A 24,412-nucleotide genomic window follows, 5' to 3' on the forward strand; every position below is an offset into this window, starting at 1 on the left:
CTTAACAGAGTATATGATTGAACGACCAGAGTCAGAATTCCAGGACCTAAATGAAAAAGCACGAGCACTTAAACAAATTCTCAGTAAGATTCCAGATGAAATCAATGACAGAGTGAGATTCCTGCAGACAATCAAGTAAGCAACATTTTGGTTTTTTTTGGTTCTGATATGTACCTCAAAGGAACATTTATACTATATTATTTATTCTTTGTATGTTATTAATATTAATATTCAATGAAAATAGTAATTTGAGGGGACAGATTGGTGGCACAGTGGTAGGAACATTTGCCTTGCTCACGGCTGACCTATGATAGACCAAGGAGGTTCGATCCCTAGGCTTCCCATATGGTCCCCTGATCCAGGAGCAATTTCTGAGCATAGAGCCAGGAGTAACCCCTGAACGTCACCAGGTGTAGCCCCTAGCCCCTAAAAAAACCAGAAGAAAGAAAATAGTAATTTGAGATGACATTTAAAATTATTAATGCTGAGTTTTTGTTCACTTTTTAAAGCTCTTGCCATGTTTGCTTAATACATAATGTTTTTTAGAATATTTAATTTTTAAATAGGGAAAGAAATATGCATAAAGTGGAATGTAATTAAAATACAAATAATGTAAATGTCAGATTAAAGTAAATAGAGAAGTTTGATGCATCAAACATTGGTAAAAGTGGCCAGTCTTGTTTTATTTCAGAAACTGCACAAGCAGGGCCATAGGGGTGGCACAAGTGGTAGGGTGTTTGCCTTGCACATGCTAACCTAGGACAGACCGAGGTTCTATCCCCTGGCGTCCATATGGCCCCCAAGCCAGGAGTAACCCCTGAGCATCACAAGGTGTGGCCCAAAAACAAAACCAAAACAAAGCACAAAAAAGAAACTGCACAAGCCATTAGATTAGAGTGAGGACTAAACTCTTAGAGTCAACTGCATTTTCTAATATGGATCAAGTTTTCAGTATCCAAGTTTAAGAGCAATAAATTATATAAGACACAATATCCATGCAGTCTGGATAGTAAGCAATAGGCACAAAGGGATTCTAGAGCATTCTCCAAACAGATAAGTTTATAGGTGAATGAGGGCAACTCCAGGCATATATCTAGTTAAGTTAATTTAAATCTGATTCTTTTGTTTTGTTTTGTTTTTAATTTTTTATATTTGGGTCACACCCAGTGGCATTCGGGTTACTCCTGGCTGAGGGATCGATGTGCGGTCTGTCCTGTGTCAGGCGCATGCAAGGCAAATGACCTTCCACTGCACTATCGCTCCAGCCCCAAAAGTCTGATTCTTTTTTTTCATTCCAAATGACAGAAAACATGAAAGTTGGGAATAATTATAGTTTTGGAATATTTAGCTTGGTTCTCTTGGAACCATTCTCATGGACATTGTGTCTTAATGAACTAAAGAAACTTTGTATAGAATGGCATTCTTTAATCCTACTTTATATTGTAAAATGCTGTGTAAATTGGTGTGGGTCTAGTTAAGTGGTTTAGAGGAGGAATATGAATATGCTTTTTTGAAAAATACTTTTTTTTATGAATACCTAACCAAGGCATCAAATAGTATCTCTGCTGTTGTTGGTTTGGGAGCCACATCCATCAATGCTCAGGATTTACTTCTGTCTCTGTACTCAGGAATTAATACTGGTAGTGTCCGGGGTCTATATGATATTCTGGAGACAGCAAGGCAAGGGCCTTATTCACTATCCTATCTCTGCGCTCGCTCCCAATGGCTCTAGGCAGTAATAGAGGACTGAATCAAAAAGTAGGCCATCATTATCAGTCAGAATCTCACTAGAGACAACATTAAAGTAAATATTTTAATTTGGTAGCAAAGTTCCAACTTCCTTTAACTATTTGTAATGTATGGAAGAAAGATAGTGAACTGTCTATAGATTTTTTATTTTAATCTGGTATAAACATGTTAGCTCTGGAAAACGATAGCCAGTGATCTCAAACACAGCTGTTGATCCAGTTTATTTCACAAATTTTTAAATAATGTTTTAACTTGTTTTGATAGTCATATGTTTGTTGTTAATCTCTACTCCATTTCTGTGAAGATAAACATTAAAAAATTTAGATTTTCAGGTTATTGAAGTATGGACTCATACAATGACACTTGTGAATACCACTTACAAAACTTACCTGCTAAGTTTTTTGTTTTTTTTTTTCTATTAATTTGGGCCACACCCAGTGTTACTCAGGTGTCTTGGGCACTCATGTGTTGCTTCTGGCTCAGGGACAATATGGGATGCCGGGGATTGAACCTGCATCTGTCCTGGGTCTGCCACACAAGGCAAACGTCCTACTGCTGTGCTACCACTCCGGCCCCAATGCTAAGTATTTTTAAAGCATTTTTTGTTTGTTTATTAACTCAGTGCAACACCCTTCTAACAGGTGAGTAAATTGAGAAACAAGAAATTAAATAGCGTTCCCAAAATCTCACAGTTTATAAATTGGTAGAGCTGCTTCAAATTATAAAACAATAATATTTATTAATCTGATTATTCAAAAAAAATTTATGTTAGGAAGAGGTGTGACAAGTTAAATCTTTTTTAAGTAGCATCATATAATGGAGTGTGATTGAAGTTAGCTTAGTAGTGGTAAACCCAGAGCTTTTATCCTATTACTTTAACATTTTCTCTTCCCTCGGGTGTCTTAGACATCTTTGCTATACCCCATGCATTATCACTCTAGGGAAGCCATTTTATTAGCAAACAAGTTTTAATCATAAGGAATTATGTCCATAATCAGTGAAATAATTTTCTGACTCAGTTATGACAACAGCAAAATTTCAGAAAGTAGAGTCTACTCAGCATAGCTAACTTGAGTAACAACAAGATGGGTTGTTAGCTAAATAGTAGAGCTCTTTCTTGCCTTAGATGTGTGAGGCTCTGGCTCCACATGTAGCAAACAAAAGCACACAATATAATTATAATGGCAATTAAAATATTTTTCTTATCCTTTTTTATTTATTTATTTTTTTTTTTGTGGTTTTTGGGTCACACCCGGCAGTGCTCAGGGGTTATTCCTGGCTCCATGCTCAGAAATTGCTCCTGGCAGGCACGGGAGACCATATGGGACGCCGGGATTCGAACCGATGACCTTCTGCATGAAAGGCAAACGCCTTACCTCCATGCTATCTCTCCGGCCCCCTCTTATCCTTTTTTAATAAGGACAGTCAGCCACAGGTTTTTTGGTTTTTGGGCCACACCAGTGACGCTCATGGGTTACTCTTGGCTATGTGCTCAAAAATTGCTCCTGGCTTGGGAAATCATATGGGACACTGGGGATCGACCCGAGATCAATTTTAGGTCAGCCGCATCCAAGGCGAATGCCCTACCTCTATGCTACCACTCCACCCCCCTCAGCCCCAGGTTTGTTTAACATTTTTAAGACTAAAACTCAACTATATGTCAGTTAACCTAGTGGCTATAGCTAAAATTATTCTATTGCTGACCTTATATTATGATATAGACAATAAAACTTTTGTTTTTTGTGGCCACACTCAGCTGTCCTCAGGATTTACTCCTGATTGTGCTCTCATGGGGTCATTTTTGACAGGAAGTGATTGTACCTGAGTTGACTATGTTCTAGGCAAGCAACTTTCCTACTGTACTATCTCTCTGGCCACCATATTGTTAAAAATTTAATTTTTTTCAAATTAGTATATGAAATTTTATCAGAATAAAAAATGGGGACCTGATCAATAGCACAACAAGTAGGGTACTTGCCTTGTATGCATCTGTCTGATATGGGATTGATCTCCAGCTCAAGTCTCCTTGGCATGCCAGTAATGATTCCTGAGTGCAGTGCCAGAAGTAAACCTGTGTACAACTGGGTATGACCCCCAAACAAAACCCATAAAGAGAGGCAAGAGCCTGGGGACACTGGTTATTGGGTTGGGCTGGACTGTTGTAAATCCTAAAACTCAACTATGACTAACTTGTAAATGATGGTGCTTTAATAAATATTTTTTAAAAGAAAGGTTATATGTAACATACCACAGAACATAGGACATGTTAGTGGCCCATAAGAGCATTGTTAAATGTGATTATTTCCCCCTTTCTTTAGGATTGATTAGAATAAATAACATGGCAAACATATTTCAAATGTTCTTCTGATTAATGAGTATTTGACATTTGCGTTTGTGTACATGACCTAAAATTTATAGGTTTAGTTTTTGTAATTTTATTTTATTGAAACGATTTTGATCTACAGAGTTCTTCATAGTTGAATTTCAGATATACAATGAGAAAGGGCCCTTCCTACCACCAGTGTCAACCTTTCTCCATCAATGGACCTAGGGTGCATCCTATCCTACCACCCTTTGCCCCCTGGAATGCCAGTGTAACAGGCCCCTTTGAGTTTAGATTGTTAAAGTTTAGGTACCTTGATTCTATTATTGTTGACTTTGACTTGGATATTTAGTTCTGTCCTTATTTATTTCCCTGCTAATGCATCCAAGACCACTTGGCCCCTGGCCTACAGCCTTTTTATTATTATTCCTTTCCTCTTAGCTTTATAGAAAAATGTGTGAATATGTGGTAAAATACATAATTTGTGTCTGAAGGTTCTCTAAAAAATGGAAGCTTTGATTTAAAAGATAAGAGATAAAAATACAATAAATAATTTTAAAATATGGTGGGGGCCTGGAGTTTGGCTTTTTTTGTTTGTTTTTGTTTTTTTTTGCTTAGGCTCAGCAAAATATGGGGAATATATAAAGGGAAACCTTTGGCCTAAAAACAGAGAGAACCTTACCCATGAAACATTTTGGCATAAGACTAACTACAGCAGGATCCGGGCATACTAAGTTATCGAACCCTCAAAGTCTTTCTGTGGTCTCTGTAGAAGCTCTTCACAATCACGGTTGTTACTGTCAGGTTTCTGTAGTTAGAGATTCTGGCTTTGGTACAGATCCTATGTTAAAGTCATGGTGATGCAGAGTGTCTTCTGGTTTCATCTCACCATTAGGTGGCAGTGGAGAGAACCCTGCCCTGAAAGGTTGTTGTTGTCATCACAGTGTCATATGAACCCACTCTGGAGCAAGTTGATGCCAAGGCAACAGTAGTGCCTTCCTTTGTAGAAGTCCGATTCCTGATGCTGGTATAGAAAACTGATGGTTTCCTAGATGGGATCCAAGGTTCAGGGGTGAATGGCCATAGTCCAATCTTCTGGAGCCTAACCCTAGTCACTGTGACTATGATATAAGGCCCACTGCAATATAAAATATATGTGTTCTTATCCCTATCAGTTAAAACTTGTTTGTTAACATAAGGTTTCCCCATTTTAATATGTTTATGCAAAAAGGAACAATGCCACATTGCCTACTGGTACATATGGGTATAAAAATAAAAAGCTAAACAATCCTGATAACCTGCTTCTATGAACTCAGAACACTAGAGAAACTTTTCTACTAGAATTTCCTACTAAATATATCCAATAAAAGGGGTAGGGGATGGAGAAAGCTGCTGCTACATAGAAGATAGACAATAAAAGTTATACCTAGGAAGGAAATACATAAAAAGAAATATTCAAGAGAGAAATACATGTCCCCTTTAAATATTTTGAAATAGTGGGGGGGGGGGATAAAATCCAGAATACAGCTGCAGCTTATGATATGGTCTTGTGGAGTCTGAAAAATGGCTCCCAGCAGTCACATATCAGGAAATGTCCTTCAGCTGGGGGCTTATCAGAAACCGAATCTGATAGCAAGTAACAGTCCACAGCAAAGGGAAGTGGGGAAAGGGAGCCACCACTTGAGAGCAAATCAGCAGCAGGGGCAGTGGTAGCTTCTTCTTGGGCTTTGGCAAGTCAGGCTGAGAATCTGTTTTTTCTCTTTGGGAGTTGATTGGCAGCTGGCTGAGGTGAGAGAACATTTCACTTCCTGAGGAGTTAAGACATGAGGAAAAATGGAGGAGAATAACAGATAAATAAACAGAAAATAAATGGGGAAAATAACAGATCGTGGCTGAGAGAGTGAAGGTCTAAAAAAGAATTTGTAAGGTAGTAAGCGAAGGGAGGGAAAGAGGGATTATATATAACGGGAGGACCAATATACAACATAGACAACATTATGTATATTACAGGCGGACAGTAGACATTGAGGTGACTAACACATATACTCATACACACACATAGACACATGGGTTACAGTTGAAAAGCTGACCCAGGTGGAATGGGTCAGAACACAAAAAATATAAAGCCAGCAAGTCATATGTAAAGATTTTCCATTTTGTAGGCCAATCATCTTTGGTGAGGGTAAACTTGACTGAAGAAAGGTTTTGTGGGTTAGATTGTGTATCACTAAAATTTAGTTTTAAGTCTGTTATATCCCAATTTATGCAAGACTGTTAGGAATTTATGAATTTTAGAATAAAAGTCTTGTATTTACTTATCATAATTTTCTATTTGTATAGTCATAAGGTTTGGTTTTACAATATTTTAGAATCGCGTTCTACATGTGTTCATTCTAGAACAAAATGAACATCATAGACATAGTTTATAGTAATATATAAAAACTTTGGTTAAAGATTAAAAGTGCTTCTGTTCCATAAAATAGGATGTTGATTTACATTTTAATCTGATATTTTTTGTCCTTTCAGTGTATGTTTTCTCAAATGACTCGCTGAATAGCTACAGATTTCTAAAATTTCTTCCTGAAATGGAACCCAGAACCTTATAATGTACCCTGAACACACCTAGGTATAATCTATGGCACAAAGGCGGGAGTTAGCCCTGAGCATAACCAGATGTGTTCCCAAAGAAAAAACAAAACAAAAACAAAAACCGTGTAACCCAGACTGTTTATCATAATACTCTATACCTTACTATTTGTAGTTTCCCATGGGTGGTAAACAAACCATTTTTGTTGCTTGTATTGTTTTATATTCTGTGTAGTCAGTAAGTTAGTGCCCTAAATGAAAATACTATTTTTTGAGCATATGACATATTTGACATAAATTGCTGTTTTTAGAAAACACTAAGTCTGGGGATAGATTTGGTCGATAGAGCTCTTTGTCAAAACTTGTGATCAATAATGGATCAAGCATTACCTTAAGGCTTGAAGTTGTGATGCTGGTTTTCCCAGTCTGGTTTTTTCGTTTTCCAGAAAGACCTAGAGATATTTTTTGTTTGTTTGTTTAAAAGGTTTTTTTGGAAGTATAACCAGATTTCTAGTAATTATTAATTAGCCTAGGATACCGTCTTACAAACTCTTCTCTCCCTTGCCTTCATCCTTATTTTTCCCTTCTCAGGTTAGTGGGTGAGTAATCAATCATTTTTAGCAGTTATTTGTACTAAATCCAGTCACTGTCATTATATATAAAATGTCTGTTTATCTTCTTTATTATTTTAGATAAATTTGGGGGGGTGGTTTTTGAGCCACACCGGCAGCACTCAGGTTACTGCTGAGAAATAATGCCTGGAAGGCTTAGGGGACCATGTGGGATGGTGGGGATGAACCCTGGTCTCCCTACCTGCTATTCAACCACTCTGGCCCCATCAAATCACGTTTTTTGTTTTTTTGTGTTTTTTTTTAGCAGAATATTAAGAGGATACCAAACTTTATCATATGTGTACATAAATAGTTGGTCATTGTGTATGATTTATTATAATATTAGTCCCACTACAAATATGAATTTTTTACAGATTCAGAAAATTTACATGTTTTGAAAACAATAGTTTACAAGAATAAATTTTTCTGATATTTATTGTTATTTCATCTACCACCTGACCAGTGTGCTGATTTCCCTTCCTTGCTGTCCATAGATCCTTTTCAGTTCCCTTCCTTGTCCCCCTCCCCACCTTAACATTTTGTGAGTTATATTTAATTTTGAATTTGTTTTTATTGGATGTTGCACGTTGCTTCTTTAGGTTGCGCACAAGTGAATGTAATCACATTTTTTTCTGTTTTCATTTGTCATGACAGCTTCCTTTCCATCTCTGTTGTAGCAAATCATGTATATCTTTTTTTTTAACAGTAATAGTCATTGTACATATATGCCATATTTTTTATCTACTCAATGTTGGGCATTTGCATTGTTTGCAGATTTTAGCTATTACATAGTAATGCAGTGAGCATAGTTGGTATATACATATATTCTTGAATTAGTGTTTTGAAGATAGATTACCAAGTAGAATACCTGGATCATATGGTAATTTTAGAAGTCTCCAGATTATTTTTCATAAAGGTTGGTTACACTCCCCACCAACAATGAACAATATCACTGTTCAGCAATAAGTATTTTAATGTTATTCTGACTGGTAATTAGTAATTTTTTATTGATTTTTGATATAGGCCATTCTCAATAGTGTAAGATGATTTTTCATTGTTATTTTGATATGCATTTATCTGATAATCTTGATAATGAACAGTTTCATGTACTTGTTGATCCTTTATGTCTTGTGGAAGTATGTTCAGCTTTTAATATTTTTAATGGGGTTATTTTTATTGTTAATTTTGTGAGTGCTATTCTGTCCATTGGCCTTGCCCTTTGATAGAAGCATTTATTTCCTCACATAATAAATAGAATGTCTTATGGCACGGTTTTAAGGGTGGGCTTTTAAGTACCATGGATGCAAAAAGAGTTGACTTGGTTAAATTCATAAACAAAAAGAACAGTTTTATAACTTATAACTGCTTTGTGTAAACTATGGCCAAAAAACAAATTGAAGGGGCCGGAGAGATAGCATGGAGATAGAGTGTTTGCCTTCCATGCAGAAGGATGGTGGTTCAAATCCGGTATCCCATATGGTTCCCCGAGCCTGCCGGAGTGATTTCTGAGCCTAGAGCCAGGAGTAACCCCTGAGCAAAGCCGGTGTGACCCAAAAACCAAGAAAAAAAAAATCAAAAATGAGTGGACAGGGAACTCCAGAGCTTTAGCACAGCTGTTAGGGCATTTGCCTTGTATATGGTGGACCCTGAATATGTCCCCAGCATCCCATATGGTCCTCACGCCTGCCAGGAGTAATTCCTGACCACTGCTAAGTGTGTTGCCCCAAACCAAAAAATATAAAAATATATTGACAATTTTAAAATGTCACCAATACACAGCAGGATAAAATAATTGCTTGCTTTGTACAAAAGTCTCAGATACTTGTAATTGTTAGAACTCCCACATCTGTATATATTAGAAATATTATATGAAACATTCTACATTTAACGGGCTTAGCAGATACATTTATCTAGAAATCTTAGCGAACTTACTTTTTGCACTGTAAATAATAAAGCTGAAGTGTTTGTTTTAAAAGAATCTGGTCTTTTTTGTAAAAATGATTTATTTTCATTAAATAACCATGAGATACAGAGTTACAGGGTTATTCATGATTGAGTTTCAGTCATATAAAGTCCAACATCCATCTCTTCAAATTTCCCACCACCAACGATGTCCCAGTTTCCTATCCCACTGCCATTCTCTAAGGCAGTCATTTTTCAACCTTCCCTTCCTCCCTCTTTCTCTTGTTCTTTCTTTCTCTTTATTCCTTTTAGATACTATGTTTTGCAATATTGTTTCTGAAAGGGTGTTATGCATATAACTTTACACACTGTCAGCACCCAGTTTTTGTCCAGAGTGATTATTTCCAACTATATTTATCATAGTGGTCATTTCTCTACCTAACAGCATCCCTGTTCTTTATGGCAAATTTCCTACCATGAACTGGTCCTACTGTTCCTCGTTTCTATTGTCTTAGGGTATTGGTACCATATTATCTTTTAAAAAATTTTGTATTTAAAGCATTGTAATTGTTTACAGTTAATTTATAGTTGAGTTTTAGACTTATAGTGTTTCATCTCCAGTCCCACCACCAGTGCCAGCCTGCTTCTTCTATCAGTCTTTCCAGAGTCTATCCTATGCCATGCCACCATCCTCCACTCCAGCCTGCCATAATAGCAGGCTCATTTTAATTTTGGTTATTAAAATTGGGGTCTTATAAGTTCATTCTTGACTCTAACTTGGATATTTAATTCTGTCTTTCTTACCACCAGTGCACCTGAAACTCCCTTTGCCCCATCCCCCATCATTTGATATTTTTGTTTCTCCTTCCCTGCTCAGTTTCGTTTCTTCTGAGTCATTAGTATAAAGAAATACAACTGGCTTTTGTGTATTGACTTTATAACTGGCCACTGTGCCATATTGGTTAATTGTTTCTAGGAGCTTTTTTTGTGTACTCTAGGATCTTCAGTGTACATCATCATGATAATTTGCAAATTTAGATAGTTGAATTCCTCTTTTTCAATTTAGGTCCCTTTGATTTCCTTCTCTTGCCTGATTACTGTTGCTAAGATTTCTAATACTATATTGAATAAAAATGGAAACAATGGAATTCAGTAGGAATGCTTTCAGTTTTTCACAATGAAGAATAATATTAGCTGTGGGCTTTTTTATAGATAGCTGTTACTATCCTTAGAAGGTTTCTTCCACACCTATTTTGCTGAGGATTTTAATCATGAATTAATTAATTCCCTCATTAACATGTTAGATCTTGTCAAATACTTCTCTGCATTGATTAACATGATCATATAACTTTTATCTTTCCTTTATTTGTACAGTATATAATTGTTGAATGATTTGCATATATTGAACCATCCTACTAACATTCCACTTGCATCTCATCCTTGCGTAATCAACCAATATGATTCTGATTTATGTTTTATGTGCTGTTGGATTTGGTTTGCAAAGATTTTGTTGAGGATTTTCGCATTAGTGTTCACCAGGCAAAGTGTTCTGTATTTTTCTTTCTTGGTATTATCTCTGTCAGCGTTGGGAATCATTGTAATGCTAGCTATATATTAGAAAGGGTTCCTGTCTCTTCAATATTTTGGAAGATTTAAAGAATCATAAGTAATAATTCTCTAAAAGTTCGATAATACTTACCAGTAAATCCATCTGGTCCTGGAATTTTATTCTTGGGAAATTCTTAATTACTATTTCAGTTTCCTTGCTTATGATTGGCCTGTTTAACCTATCTACTTCCTCATCCATCTTTTAAAAGATTATTATATATTCTATATATTATATATCATGTAATGATATATATTATATATAATATATTATTATATATAAGATATATATTTAAATATATAGGTATATATTATATAAATAAAATCTTTTGGGAGATTATATATTTTCAAAATTCTATTTATTTCTTCTAGGTTCCCTAGCTTAACAGAGTTCATAGTAAGCTCCCCTAATGTCTTGGGATTCAGGGGTTCTGTTGTAATTTCTCCCCTTTCATTTCTGATCTGGTTTATTTGAGCACTTTCCCTTTTTTTCCTGTGAGTCATACCAATGGTTTGTCAATTTTGTTTATTCTTCTAAAACAGGTTCCTGTTTTTATTGATTATTGTTTTCTTGATTTCTATATTTCCTTTTTTTCTTTTTTTATACTATTATATTAGTCTACTTGTGTTTGGGTTCCTTTGTTGTTGGTTTTCCAGATATATAAGGCATGGCTTTAAGTTGTTGATTTTGTCTTTTTCTTTCCTTTTGTAAGCCTGTGTTTCTGAGTTTACCCATAATTACTACTTTTGCTGTCTCATAGATTTTGGTAACTTGTTTCTTCATTATCATTACTGCCAAGGACTCTATTTCTTCCTTGATTTCTCTTTGATCCAACTGTTAAAAGCAGCATGATGTTCAGTCCCCGGGTGTTAAGAATTTTTCCACTTCTTTTTATAAAGAAGAGTCTATCTCTGTTGTATTGTAGTCTGTGGTATGATTCTTATGTTTGTGAATTTTTGTAAGTTAGATTTGTGTTCTACAATGAGATATATCCTAGCCTCTTTTTTTGCACTTGTGAAGAATGTATATTCAGCTCTTTGAGAATAGAAGTGCCTGTTCTTCTATTTTCTCATTTAGAACTATAATATTCTTACTGATAGTCTGCCTAGTGAATCTATCCAGTGGTGAAAGTGGCGTGTTGAAATCTCCCATGTGTTCATGTGTTTATATAAGTCTGTGAGCAAACCCTTACATTCTTTGTTGACCCAAAATTTTGTGCATATATATTTTTAGAGTTAGTACTTCTTGGTCTGTTCTTCTGATCAATCAGTACTGTCTATTTTTGTCTGTTTGCCTCCTTGAGGTTGAATTCAAATTGGTCTAATATAAGTATGGCGATCTCAGCTTTATTTTGCTTTCCAGTGGCTTTTATAATTGCTTTCCATCCTTTTACTCTGAGTCTGAGTCTCCTGAGATTTTAGGTGTGTTTCCTGTAAGCAGCAAATGGATGGGTTTGTTCCCTGATCCAGCCCTCTACTTTGTGCCTTTGATGGGAGAGTTTAGTTTATTGACAATCAAGAATACTATTGAAGGTACTTATGTTTTACAAATGAGTGTAATAATCTCGTGTCTTCCCCTAGCCTCTCTCACTCATTTGGCTCAGCGTGATACTCTCCATATCTGTCCACATATTAGCAAATATCATGACTTCATTTTTTTTAACAGCTGTGTAGCATTCCATTCTTTATCCACTCACCTTGTGTTGTTTCCAGATTCTGGCTATTGTGACTAGTGTTGCAATGACATAGGCGTGCAGATGCCTTTTTTACATTGTGATTGTTAAGCCCTCTAGGGTATATTCTCAGGTATTGCTGGTCATATGGGAACTCAATTTCTAGTTTTTTGAGGAATGTCCATATTATTTTAGAAAAGTCTGAACTAATCAAACATTTTCACTAGTAGTGAATAAGGGTCCCCTTCTCTCTGTATCTGCACCAGGACTCAATGATTGTCCTTATGTCCTTTTGATGTGTGCCAGTCTTGGTAGTATAAGATGATATCTCATTGTTTTGATTTGCTTCTCCCTGGTGATTAATGATGAGTATTTTTTCATGTACCTTTTTTTGATCATCTGTATTTCTTTGAGGAAGTTTCTGTACATTTCTTCTCATTTTTTGATGCACTTAAATGGTTTTATATCTTGTTAAGCTCTACCAGTGCCTTTTAGATCTTAGATATTAATCCTTTTTAGATGTGTATTTGGGTCAATAGTTCCTCTCAATCTGTGGTCAATCTTTGTATCATGGTCACTGTTTCTTTTGAGGTGCAGAATCACCTTAGTTTAATATACTTCCATTTGTTTATCTTTGCTTCTACTACTTTACTCGTTTTCATCTTTGAAAGTGCCTTTAGTTTCAATGTCATGGAGAGTTCTGTCTGTTTCCCTTATGTACCTTTTGGTTTCAGGTCAGATATCAAGGACTTTAATCCAGTTTAATTTGACTTTTGTGCCTGGCGTTAAAAAGAGGTCTGAGTTAATTTTTTTTTCTTTTTTGCATACAGCTGACTGGTCTTTCTAACAACACTTGTTGAAGAGGCTTTCCCTGCTCCACTTTGGATTTCTTGCTCCAATATCAAAGGTTAATTGATCATTTACTTGAGGGTCGGTCTCAGGATATTCCATTGATCTCATGGTCTGTCTTTATTCTAAAATCTGTTTTAATCACTACCCATTTATACATTTTGAGTTTGGGGGAAAATTGATACCTCCCATTTTCTTTTTCCAAAGGATTGCTTTTAGCTCTTTGTGGAGGATTATTTGTCCACATGAATTTCAGGAGTATTTGATCATTTTCTTTTAAAAAATGTCATAGGTAATTCTTAAAGAGATTGCATTAAATGTATACAGTGCTTTGGGAAATATTGCCATTTTAATAATGTTAATCCTCCCAATCTATGAACAAGGGGTATATTTCTATTTCCTTATACCTCTTCTTTCTTGAAGCAGTGTTTTGTACATTTCTTTGTATAAGCCTTTCACCTCTTGAGTTGTTGCAAGGTAATTTTTCTGGAGACAGAATTCTGAATGTGATTGTTCATTTAATATTTCTTTTATTTTTTGTAGTAAAGGCATGGATTTTTTGCATTAATTTTGTAGTTGCCAACTTTTTTTCTGAAAATCTATTACTTTAGAAGCTTTATTGTGAAGTCTAAGATTTTTCTAAATTTAGTATCATGTTATCTGCAAGTAAATTTGGACTTATTCCTTTCCTGCCTAAATGCCCTTGACATCTTTTTCTTGCCTAATTGCTATTGTAAGTACTTCCAGTTCTCAATTGGATGGCAGTGGCTAGAGTGGGCAGTCTTGTTTTGTGCCAAATCTTAGACAAAAAGCTTTCAGTTTTTTCTTCTTGAATATAATATTTTCTGTTAGCTTTGGGTAGATGGCTTTGATTATACTGAGGAAATTTCTTTAATTCCCATCTTGAGAATTTTTATTATGAACAGGTGCTTCATTTTGTCAAATGATTTCTCACATCTACTAATATGATCATATGACTTATTTTTTCTTTTATTGTTATAGTGTGTTGTGTTGATTGATGTATATGTTAAACCATCATTGAATGCTCAGAATGATTCTTACTTGGTCATGCTGTATGATCTTTTTAATGAATTTTTGGATTCTATTTGCTAGTATTTTTGTTTAGACTCTTCGAATCTGTTCATCAAATGTATCAGCTTATAATTCTTTTTTGGTGGTATCTCTGCCTGCTTTTGGTGTCAAGTTAATGGTAGCTTCATAGGACCTGGGTGTTTCTTAATTTCCTCAAAGAGCCTGAAAAGGATCAGCAGCAGATCCTCTTTAAATTCTAGGGGAAAAAAATCCATGTAGGCCTGGAATTTTTATTTTGGGAATACTTTTGATTATCAGTACAATTTCTTTGGTAGTGATAGGTTTGTTCAGGTATTCCAAATCATGTTGGTTTGGTTTTGGGAGCTTATAGGAGTTCAGGAATTTATTCATTTCTTTCTTCTTCTAGGTTCTTTTATTTTGTGGCATAGAGATTCTCAAAGTAATCTGTTCAACCATTGAATTTTTGTAGCATCTGTTTAATATTCCTCTCATTTTTGATTTGTTCATTATATCCTCTCATTTCTTATTTGTTCAGTATATCCTCTCTTTCTTAGGTTGTGAGTGTTACCTAGTAGCTTATTGATCTTGTTTTTTCAAATAACCAACTTCTTAGTTTTGTTGAACTTTTGGATTTGTTTTCGGTTTCCAGTATATTAATTTTTGTTCTAAGTTTTTATTATTTTCTTCCTTCTGCCTCTTTCTTCTCATTTTTGGTAATTTTTCAATTTTTTAAGGTGTGCGGTCAAGTTTTTGTATAGGTCTTCCTGATGAATGTTTTCACAGCTATAAACTTTACTGTTCATACTGTTTTGGCCATATTCCACATATTCTAATAGCTCATGTCCTCAATCTCATTAGTTTCCAGGAATATTTTTATTTCCTCTTGGAGCCCTGGATGTTCAGTAGTGAACTGTTTTAATTTTCAGGTATTAGATTATTTCTTTGGTCTTTTATTTTTTTTATAATTTACTTCTATGTTCAGTGCCTCATAGCCTGAGAATAAAGTTGATGCAATTTCTATACTCTTGATTTTAAGGAGGTAGGTTTTATGGCCCTGCATGTGGTCTGTCTTAGAGAATGTTCAATGTGCATTGGAGAAGAATGTGTAATTTGTACTTGGGGCATGAAAAGCCTTATATATTATATAAATATATGAAAAATCTCCTTTGTTTTTCATTTTTTCAGTTACTTGGGCATGAAAAGTTTTATATATATAACTTTTCATGCCCAAATGCTGGAAAAAAATATATGAATGAAAAGCCCTATAATGTACCGTATTTTTGTACCAAAAGACACTTTTTTCCTCAACAGATGTGTCTTAGTGAGCGAATGCCACCTAGAGCTGAAGCCTGAGTGCAGGGAGGGGAGCATCTAAAAATTATATGCATCTTTATGGCCTGGTGCGTCTTATAGAATGAAAAATATGATATATATCCTAACACACCTTTTCCAGGTCTTCCTTCCAATTCAGTATTTCTGTGTTGAGTTTTAGCCTGGTTTATTAGGAGGTGAGAGAGTGGTATTGAAGCCTCCAACTTGTGTGGTTATTGATGTCTTACTTAAGTCTATTTGTAGTTGTTTTAAATATTTTGTTAGACCCTTATAGGTGTTATATATATATATATATATATATATATATATATATGTTTAGGAGTGTTATTTATTCCTTACATATATCTTTGGTTATTAAGAAATGACCCTCTCTCTCATAACCTTTTTGAGCCTGAATTCTATGTTGTCGAATATTAGTATGATCACCCCAGCTTTATGGAAGGAGCGTTTATTTGACTGTCAGTGTTCTAACATTGACTTTGAGTCTTTGTCTTCTCTGACCATTCAACTGTGTTTCTTCAGGCAGCAGGATGTTGGATTCCATATTCTGATCCCTTTTGCATTTTGTGTCTCTACATTGATACATTTAGTCCAATGACTTTGAGAAAGATTATTGTCATGGGATTTTGTGCCATCTTTTTGTAGAAGTTTGGTGTGTTTGTCTTCTCTTAAACTCTCCTCTTTATTTTCTTTATCAAAGCTGGTTTTGAATCTGTAAAGTTCCTACACTGTTGTTTTTATGTAAATTTGTGTCTCATTCCTTCAAATACGAATGAAAATATGGCTGCAAAAAGTATTCTTGGTGAGGCATTCATTTTGTTTTATTTTTTTCACTATATCTCACATTATGCCTACAGAGTTGATTTTGGTAAATCTGCTGTAAATCTTAAGGATTCTTCTTTGTAAGTGAGTTCTTTCTTTGATCTTGCTACCTATAGGTTATTATTTTTTTTCATGGTTTTTATCATTCTGGTATTGAAACTGATATCATTCTGGCTTGGAGTATTTTTAATTTGTGTCTCTTTTAACTGGTATTTTTCAGTCCCTCATAATGCAGGTACATGCTGTCTCCAGTTTTGGGAACTTCTCAGCAGTGATGTCTTACTGTCACTTCTTCATAGAGGTCTTGCTGGCCCTCTGGGACACCAATATTTCTTACGTTGTTCCTCTGAATCTTATTTCCAGCTTTTCATATATTTTTAGATTCATTGTCATCTTCTGTTATCTGGAGGTGTTATGCAGTTCATCTTCGAGTTCACTGATTCTGTCCTCAGCAGCTGTTACTCTGCTGCTGAGGCCTTCCAGTGAACTTTTAATTTTAACTACCCAGTTTTTCAGTTTTTTTATTTCTGTTCAAAATCTTTTCATTTCTGCTCTCAATCCTCTTGAGCCTTTTTGATTCATGATATCTTTAAGATCCTTGAGTATTCTCAACATTGCTTCTCTAAAGTCCTTATCAGAGAGTTTCTATAGCTTGTTGATAGTATTCAGATCTTAAAAGCTACCAATCTCACTCACCAAGTATGGTGAACTTCTTCATTGCCTTTTCATTCTGATCTTTGCCGTCCTGAGGGGTTCATTATGTAGTGAAGCAAAGCACCAACATTGTTCTTGAGGTGCACTGACTTGGGTGCACAATTTGTGCTTTTTCAGTACAAAGAGGACTCCACTTTGCTCTGTCTGTCTCAGTTTCTTGGGACTATGCGGCTGGGCATACCCTAAATTGCTTGGCTGGAAGACCCCTCCCCTTGTTTTGGTGCTTCTCATTCCCTTGGGGCTCCTGAACATGGGGTGAAAATGGCTCTTCTGAGTCGCAAAGAGGACCCTACTTCTGCTTTTACTGCTTCAGTTTCTTAGGACTGTGCAGTTGAGAATATGTCACTTATGACTCAAAAGTCCTGGTAAAACTTAGATTTACATGAATTATTTGTTAAGAGCTAAGAGAATAAATATGAAAATGTTGTCATAGGAAATGAGACATCTTTTAAAAAATGAAAATTACATTAAGTTCAGTATCACATGAAAAAAAGTGTCTAGGAAGTCAGTAATAACTTTGTTAAATAAACTGTGATGATTTATTAAACTTGTAAAAAAAAAGAAAGAAAATGGAAATTGAAAAGGACATAGATATAACAGAAGTGTTCAATAGTTCAGGTAGACTAGTAATAGTAAATTGATTTCTTAATTTTTTTTTTAATTTTTGCTTTTGGGGGCACACCCAGTCATGCTCAGTGCCTACTCCTGGCAGTGTACTCAAGGATCATTCCTCGTGGGCTATTACTCTCCCTTGAGAATTACTGATTTCTCTTGTCTTTTTAGAAGAGGAGGAAGGTATTTGTAGTCAAAGAATGATTGCTAGAAACCTAAAGTAGAAAAATATCCTAATGCTATTTCACAGAATTTTAAGTATTTTCTCGTAAGGAAAGAATGGCAGATTTCCAAAGAGGAGAACATCATATTGTTTAACTAAAGCAAAGTGTATTTTAAGAGAATAGAGCCACCCTAAGATGAAAATATTTTTCTTAAACATCTAAACTATTAGGTATGTAAATCAAAATGTTGATGCATATAAGTAATGTGCAAGAAGCACCAACATTTTATTTAATGGTTAGTGAGGTGGCTAAATGAAAGAGTATGACAATTTGAATTTAGTTTCATTTAGCAAGAGAAAACTTAATTAGAAAAGATAAGAGGTGGGGCTGGAGAGATAGCATGGAGGTAGTGTGTTTGCCTTGCATGCAGAAGGACAGTGGTTCAAATCCCGGCATCCCATATGGTCCCCCCGTGCCTGCCAGGGGCAATTTCTAAGTGCAGAGCCAGGAGTAACCCCTAAGCAAATTCAGCTGTGACCCAAAACCAAAAACAATAATTTAAAAAAAAATTAAAAAACATAGAAAAGATAAGAGGTAGATTAATATTCTTATAAATTTGAGTAAACAGTTCTGAAGTAGTAAAATATTACTGAATTAAGTAACATAATATTGTGATGTTTTGGAATGTTTTGTCAAGCAGTCCAGAGAAGTCAGGCTCTAGAGAGGGCTATTTCAAACATCTGTTTAATAGTCTGGCACAATATCATCACATAGTATTCATGTGGAATTTAATATTGTGATTTGTAAGTCTTAATAATATATGTTCAAGCTTCTTTCAAATGTACCTGGTTTTATGAAGATTCTTTTTTACTTTTCAACAGGGATATAGCTAGTGCAATAAAAGAACTTCTTGATACAGTGAATAACGTCTTTAAGAAATATCAATACCAGAACCGCAGGGTAAGTTTAGAAGCATCCTATTATCTAACTTTCTAGATATGGGTTTTGTTTGCCTTGAATATGCTATTATATGTATTTAAGTGATTAAAAGTCATTATCTGTACCATCTTCTATATAATCTGCTTTATTTGACTTTAGCTTTTGTGCTATTTCTCATATCGAATGTTTTTTATTCTTATAACTGTAGGCACTTGAACATCAAAAGAAAGAATTTGTAAAGTACTCTAAAAGTTTCAGTGATACTCTGAAAACCTATTTTAAAGATGGCAAGTAAGTAGTCTCATTTCTAATCTCTTTAAAATCATACTTTCATATCATTATAGTCATGTAAGTTAAACTCAAGACTAAGGTTGATTGTTAAAAATAGCAAATTAGGGGCTGGAGATAGAGATAGAGGGGTAAGGTGTTTGCCTTGCATGCAGCAGGTTGGTGGTTCAAATACTGGCATCCCATATGGTTCCCCAAGCCTGCCAGGAGAGATTTCTGAGTGTCGAGCCAGGAGTAACCCTGAGTGCTGCCGGGTGTGACCCAAAACCAAATAAATAAATAAATAAAATAAAAATAGCAAATTACAGTGTGAAGGTAAGGCATGTGGACATTATCATGACTAACTTAGGTTTGATCCCTGACAGCATGTGTGGTCACTATGTGTGGTTGCCAGGAGTAAGCTCTGAGTATAGACTATAAAAAACAAAGAAGTAAAGGAAATGAATGTTGGAGAGTTCAGCCATGACAGTAGTCCAAAACAGATACTGGTGGACTTTTCTAAAAAGGGATGACAATTGGATTTTTGGTTTTCTGATAGCCACTCACATTCCCTCTTGGAGTGTAAAAATTAGCCATATACAGCTGAAATTTGAATTTTTTATACATTCCACCTGCAACAATTTTCTGGGGGGAATAATTTTTTGAAAGGCATTTCGTTTTAAATAGGAACAGCACCTAGTTGTTAAGAGTTGTTAAGACCATACAAAGGGAGTAGGTATCAGCCCTCTTTCCACTCCCCATGCAGATAGGCTGATAGGAGAATGTGATGCAATTAGAAATGTTATTTTAGTTTTTTGAGGGTGGTGTACATACAGTGGTGTGCTCAGGGCTTCAGGAATTGAACCAGGCTCAGTCTGTGTAAGGCAAGTGCTTTATACTCTATACTATCTCTCCAGCCATCCCCAGCGCAAAATAATGTTTAAATTTTTTTTTAAAAGTAGATTGATTCTAAAATTAGTTTGTCATTTTCATTTTTTTTTATTTTTAAAGAAAACGTAAAAGAAATTATAATTAAATTATAATTGAACAGTTTTAAATATATCTATTTATACACAAATTTTTGAGATGATAATTTAGCAGGTGTTATTTCATTAATTTCTATGGCATAATTGCTGGAGAATACACACATCCTCTTTGACCAATGGACATATTCTTTCTACCTATAAACTGTTGAGGCGCCACCACTCATTAGCAGCCCTCCAATACCACTTTGCCATTCAGAACCACTAGGGGGCAGTAATTCCTAGATAGTTTCAATTGATACAGGACTGTCCAATTCCAAACTGAAATATAAATCATATCAGTACTAACTTGTTTTTCTTCTAAATTAATTTTATTGCTAATTAGTAGACAATAACAAATATTGCTTTTGTGGGATGATTTTTTTATGAAATTAATACCTCTTTTTTTCCAAACAGGGCAATAAATGTGTTCATAAGTGCCAACCGACTAATTCATCAAACCAACTTGATACTTCAGACCTTCAAAACTGTGGCCTGAGAGTTGTATATGTTAAGAGATGTACTTCTCAGTGGCAGTATTGAACTGCCTTTATCTGTAAATTTAAAGTTTGACTGTATAAATTATCAGTCCCTCCTGAAGGGATCTAATCCAGGATGTTGAACGGGATTATTGCCATCTTACACCATATTTTTGTAAAATGTAGCTTAATCATAATCTCACACTGAAGATTTTGCATCACTTTTGCTATTATCATTCTTTTAAGAATTATAAGCCAAAAGAATTTACGCCTTAATGTGTCATTATATAACATTCCTTAAAAGAATTGTAAATATTGGTGTTTGTTTCTGACATTTTAACTTGAAAGCGATATGCTGCAAGATAATGTATTTAACAATATTTGGTGGCAAATATTCAATAAATAGTTTACATCTGTTTAACATTTCTTTACTTGAAAAATGCATACATATATTTTAGAGAAATTGTGTGGTGTGTGTGTGGAAGAGTTGTATTAGAAGACGAAGATTATGTGATGTAATCTCAAACAATTTCTAAAGAAGCTAATTATCACTTACAGATAAAGCAACAAGAATTCCTTATTTAAAAAATCTTTTAGACACTCTGGGCAAAAAGTATTCAGTGAAAATATTTTTCTATCATTTATCTCCAGATTGTGCTTACTATATTTTTGTCATGCAAATACATCTTGTTTACAGTACTGATGTTCTATCAAGTAGACATAACTCTCCCTGATTAATAGCAGAAGAAAGTGAACTAGTCTTTGTATGTTGGGAGGGGTGAGGGAGAGTGCAGGTACTAAAGGCTTACTCCTGGCCTGCACTCAGATCACTCCTAATGGGGCTTGATGACTCAAATGGAGTCCTACTCACTGTCCTATCTCTCTGGCTCTTGTTTATTCTCTTTAAAATTTGTTATTATAGATTATTAACATACTCAAAAAATTTGAAAATACATGATGTTTTTAAATTATTGCATTTTAATGAAACTCTGTAAAATATGAAATAGGCAACCCAATAGAAATGACTCCAAACTTAGGGAAAATTGATAATGATAAGCTCATATTTTCATTTGTTTCATATGCCCTCTTTTGCCTTTCTTGGAGGGAGGCCACACCTCATGATACTCAAGGCTTACTCCTGTCTATGCTTTCAAAGATCACTGCTGAAGAGTTACTGGATTCATTTAAGGTTCCAGTGATTGAACCAGTGTCAGCTTCTTGCAAAGCAATTGTTCTATCCACTGTACTCTGGCCCACATTTCCTCTTTGAAGTCTTTATGTGTTCTAAGAAAAATGAGAATATTGATGATTCTGTGTCATCAGTCTTACAGAGGCATACATGTTCATTGCTTCTTTTCATTGATAATGTTAATTTTGGTCATTGGTATTTGTTTCTTATATATAAAGGTTGGGTCCCATTTGAGATTCTCAAACAAGTGCAAGGGCCTAAGGATATGATTTTGCTCAGAAGCTGTGATACCAAGGATTACCCCAGTTTACACAGGCATCCTCCATGACCACACCTGGTGATATTGAGGTCTCCCTCAGGTTGCACAAGGTAGTGCTCTACAAATTATGGGTGCCAGGAATAGAACACTGGTCAGCTACATCTTTGGCTTCCTTCCTAATCACTGAACTATATTACCAAGCCTCTATAGTTAAAAGTGTTTTTCTTTTTTTCCTTTTTTTGCATTGGATATGCATTCTGTGAGAGACATTTTTTAAATTTATTTAAAGAAAATGTAGCACATAGTTGATCATAATACATTTGTTTTCAGATAAGTAAAAGCAGCGTTATTGAAAAAAATAAAATGGAAGAGAAGAATAAAGTACGGTAGCAAGTACATTTGTGAAAATTATTGTATCTACAATGAAATCACTAATACAATGGCAGAAGGATTAGCAAGCTCTTCTTAGCTGTTCATTCTGTTCAATTGGTATATACCTATGGTCGTCCATGATAGGAATAGTACTATTCACAGCACTGTTACTGATAATACAAGCATGTACCCAGCTAACAGGGCTCCTGAAAGAAGGAAGAAATAGGTCAGATAGGTTTCCCCAAAAGAAATCATAGAGGGTCAGTGATAAGGTAGGACCATCAGGGAAATGGCAATTGTGGGTGATGGAGGCTGTAGGTTTGGCTGTAGGGCAGGGACTTTGTCCAATCTCCCGAGATGGCCAGCTTTCTGCTGAATGGGCTAGTGTACCCATGATCTTTTACAGCTCAAATCGTTGGAGAAGAGGGTGAGACTGTGGACAAAATTTTAAGCTTAAACTAAAAATAATTTCCTTCCAGTATTAGCATCTATTGATTCTGTAATTATTTTTTGATCTCGCAAAGTGGTGATTTTCCAGGTTCAGCCATTATTCCTCTCGTTCACTATATGTAGAAATAGTCTACATTTGTTGTTCCCTTTCCATTGGTATCTAGACCATTCATCCAGATGTAGGCTCATACACTTTTGTACCAATTGTTATGGGATAAAACACACTTGACAATGCTCAGGGTTTGTTTACCCAGCTTGTGCCCAGGGATCACTGCTAGTGGTTCTCAGGACTATATGGGTGCTGGAGATTGAATCCTGGTTAGTCAAGTTTAAGGCAAGTTCCTTATCATTGTCCTATCTTTTGGTTCCTTTTGTTTTGAATAATACACTTTTCAATGACTTACAGTTGATTACTTTGGAGCATAAATTAGATTGTATATTTAGCAAGCAGGAGCTCCTTATCAGGCCCCCCACACAGGTTGTCATCCTCTACCATTATTTTGTTTAGCAATCATTATCTTAAATGAAATATGTTTTGGACCTGTCTATATATTTAAAGACACACATGCCCTATAAAAATAATTATAGGAGGGGCTGGAGCGATAGCACAGCGGTAGGGCTTTTGCCTTGCACACGTTTAACCTAGGACAGACTGCAGTTCAATCCCCTGGCATCCCATATGGTCCCCCAAGCCTGGAGCAATTTCTGAGCTCATAGTCAGGATTAACCCCTGAGTGTTACCAGATGTGGCCCAAAAACCAAAAAAAAAATAATAATAATTATGAGAAAGAAATTAAAATACCTATGGAAATATTTTACCAGATTTTAAATACTATGTGACTTTTTTTCACTACAGAGCTATATAATTTGAATGAAATATACTCAGTGCGTCTTAATCATTTCAAAATTTGTTTTACTGTGTCAAATAAAGGAGCATGTAGATGCAAGGATGTAGCTTCTGGGTGTACTTATTAGAGATCATCCTCCTCTAGGTGTATTCAGACATATATGATATGTGTGTACATATGCACCAACATAAGTTGACATGTGCTATGTCCTCTTTGTGTTTGTTTGACTTCAGAAATTGAATTTACATCACTGTCTTCTGTCCCATTTCATCTTCATCTTTGTCTTGTGCTCAAATTTCTAGTTCCACGAAAGGAAATTGGTTTACTCATTTGTTGAAATCTATGAGACATCTAAAAAATAGTTTTAGAATTGCTTTTGCCCCAGCACTTTAAACACAAAATTGGAGGACCAGAGTGAAGTACTGTGGGTAGTACACTTGCCTTGTATGCAGCCTTGGTAAACAGATATATAAATCCTGAGTGCAGAGCCAGGAGTAATTACTGAGCATCATCCAGTTGTGCACCCTTGTGCCCCTCTCCCAAATAATGGAACTACAAAATTACAGATTGTAAACGATCTGTAAAATCTGCC

At 35.3% G+C, this 24,412-nt stretch overlaps 1 protein-coding gene across 1 annotated transcript in view; it reads left to right on the forward strand.

The window, feature by feature from the left end:
- The window catches only part of PDCD10 (programmed cell death 10), a 45,944-nt gene extending 24,821 nt beyond the window's left edge, over positions 1 to 21,123 (forward strand). The window contains exons 5-8 of the mRNA XM_049774483.1: positions 9 to 135; positions 18,877 to 18,955; positions 19,143 to 19,225; positions 20,641 to 21,123. Coding sequence (XP_049630440.1) covers positions 9 to 135; positions 18,877 to 18,955; positions 19,143 to 19,225; positions 20,641 to 20,722 — 371 coding nt within the window. The 3' untranslated portion in view covers positions 20,723 to 21,123. The remainder of the gene's footprint in view (positions 1 to 8; positions 136 to 18,876; positions 18,956 to 19,142; positions 19,226 to 20,640) is intronic.
- Positions 21,124 to 24,412: the final 3,289 nt, after the last annotated feature.

Source organism: Suncus etruscus, chromosome 6 (genome assembly GCF_024139225.1).
Source record: "Suncus etruscus isolate mSunEtr1 chromosome 6, mSunEtr1.pri.cur, whole genome shotgun sequence".
NCBI classification, from domain to species: Eukaryota; Metazoa; Chordata; class Mammalia; order Eulipotyphla; family Soricidae; genus Suncus; species Suncus etruscus.